Source organism: Curcuma longa, unplaced genomic scaffold (genome assembly GCF_044706935.1).
Source record: "Curcuma longa cultivar G26 ecotype Majalengka, Jawa Barat unplaced genomic scaffold, ITB_CL_G26_1.1 contig_77, whole genome shotgun sequence".
Lineage (NCBI taxonomy): Eukaryota > Viridiplantae > Streptophyta > Magnoliopsida > Zingiberales > Zingiberaceae > Curcuma > Curcuma longa.
This window is the reverse complement of record NW_027435020.1, coordinates 1588-3794: the sequence shown is the minus strand read 5'-3', so window position 1 is coordinate 3794 and position 2207 is coordinate 1588. Positions and strand designations below refer to the sequence as shown.

General features: G+C 33.6%; 1 protein-coding gene across 1 annotated transcript; it reads left to right on the top strand.

Annotated features, from left to right (window-relative positions):
* Nucleotides 1-371: 371 nt before the first annotated feature.
* LOC141819504 (uncharacterized) lies at nucleotides 372-1273 on the top strand (the record flags this gene model as incomplete). The annotated part of the gene is made up of 4 exons (XM_074706789.1): nucleotides 372-537; nucleotides 629-729; nucleotides 835-907; nucleotides 1020-1273. Coding segments are annotated over 4 exons (480 nt in total), but the record flags the coding sequence as incomplete, so codon positions are not given.
* Between the last annotated feature and the right edge of the window lie 934 nt (nucleotides 1274-2207).

The window sequence follows — 2207 nt, the reverse complement described above, 5'->3', positions numbered from 1 at the left end:
CCATGCATAAAAACATCACCATGATACCGAAATAGTATCGTTCTAGTTAAAAATCGAAATTTTGACATGGCTCGAGATTTTGAACCTTGCTTTCACTACTACTTCATGTATATACATTGATTGTTGTTGAAAATGAAGTCGTGTTTTAGCTCAATTTGGTTGCCTAATCCAAGTACTCATTGCTCTTTGATAAACTTACTTTTGTTAGTTTCTTAGTCACACACACACACACACACATATATGCATGTATGTATGTATATTCTCCACCTTTATAACTGGTTGAACATGTTCTTAGTTTCTGTTTTTTTTAGCTAGATGCTATAAATGATCTGATCATTCTGTTATATATCTTTTACCTTTTGTGAATGCAGGATTGTACAATCCGGTCATGTGATTTTGACACTGAGCAGACTCTTGTGTTACACTCACCTGAGAAGAGATCAGAGCGTATCTCAGTGGATGCAGAAGTTAATTTTGCATTGACACCTCTACAGCCTGTTGTATTTTTTGGTTTTCACAAACGGATGAGTGTGACAGGTTTTATTTATTTTTCCATTGTCATTTTGTTGCTGCTTTTATCTTTTGTTACGTATACTAAATGACATGTAATGTTCTTGGCAATGTGAAGTGGTTGGCACAGTTGAGGGAGGTAGACCTCCAACAAAAATAAAAACAGATCTTAAAAAGCCTATTGTCAACCTTGCTTGTCATCCACGACTTCCTGCTTTGGTAATATGCTTAAGTTCAATTAAGCATTCTTTTGAGTTTATACACTATTTCATTCTGTGTGCCTTTTGTGCTGTTGTCTAATTTTTCTTTCTTATCCTTCTGTAGTATGTGGCTTATGCTGATGGCTTGATTCGGGCTTATAACATTCAGACATATGCTGTCCACTATACCCTGCAACGTATCATTATATAATTGCTTATATCCTTTTCATCATTGCTTATTAAATTGTATTTGAATTATCTTTTACTTGTCTTCCTAACATGTGCTGACATTTACTGTTTTTGGCTCAGTTGATAATACAATTAAGCTCATGGGTGCAAGTGCTTTTGCTTTTCATCCAACCTTGGAATGGATATTTGTTGGTGATAGAAGGGGCACACTTTTGGCTTGGGATGTCTCAACTGATAGGCCTAATATGATTGGAATGTGAGTCCTCTCAATACAATTACTTATTTTCTTTCACTTGAGGTACAAAATGTGGAAGCTGATAAGAATATGTACCTCATGAGAACATAAGTCAACAGAGTGCGAGTTTAAATATAAGATAGGAACTATGCAGGATTGGTTGAATATATTGTTTCAGTATTTAGTTATTTGAAAGCATTTCAAATATGATTCCACAGTTAATCTAAATCTTAGATACCTGAATATATCACTGTGTTATTTCTTTTTTTTTTTTTGATGATGCATCGATGGCATTCCATTGGTAGGTTGATTTGATCATCTTTTCTTTTTATGGTTGGTTGATTATGATAGATATTGCCCTTGTTAATTTCCTGCATGTAAACTCATCTCTATGATTGCCTTAATGCCATTCTGAAAATGGTGAAACTGTAATAAATTGAATAATGATGTTAGGTATGTGTAAGTGCAATCAACATGCTATATAGGTGTCATGGGCATCACATGTAATTATGTATTATATGGGGGTGTTTGTGCGATATATCATTAATACATCTATATGTAGAGGTGGTGGTGGTGGTGGGGTGGGGGGCTAATTAGGTATGTATTGTTATATTTGAGAGGTGTCTTAAGATAATCGCCTTAGATATTGTATTATTTATTGGATAAATAAAATTATTATTTGAGTTTACATTTTCTATGCATTTAATTTGATCTTAAACTCAATTATTGATGTCCATAATACAATGCATAACATGAGAGAAATTATAATTGGATCACAATTAGTGGGTATCTCTACATATGTAATTATGTACGTATTGAAATATTTCATAGTCGATGAATTGATGAGATTGGACATTATCAATTCTGTGAAACTAGTATATGTTAGACTTCTTGATTTTACCAAGCAGCCGATCCTTATTGGCTGAAACATTGGGATGTTAAGAGTTAACATATGGATGTTGGTTAAGGGTAATTAGTTCATTGGAAGTGACCTGTCATAATGTTTTATATAGTTCTATAAATGTCTACGAAGATCTCATTGCAACTCAAGTGTAAGTTTCCTTCGACTTGAG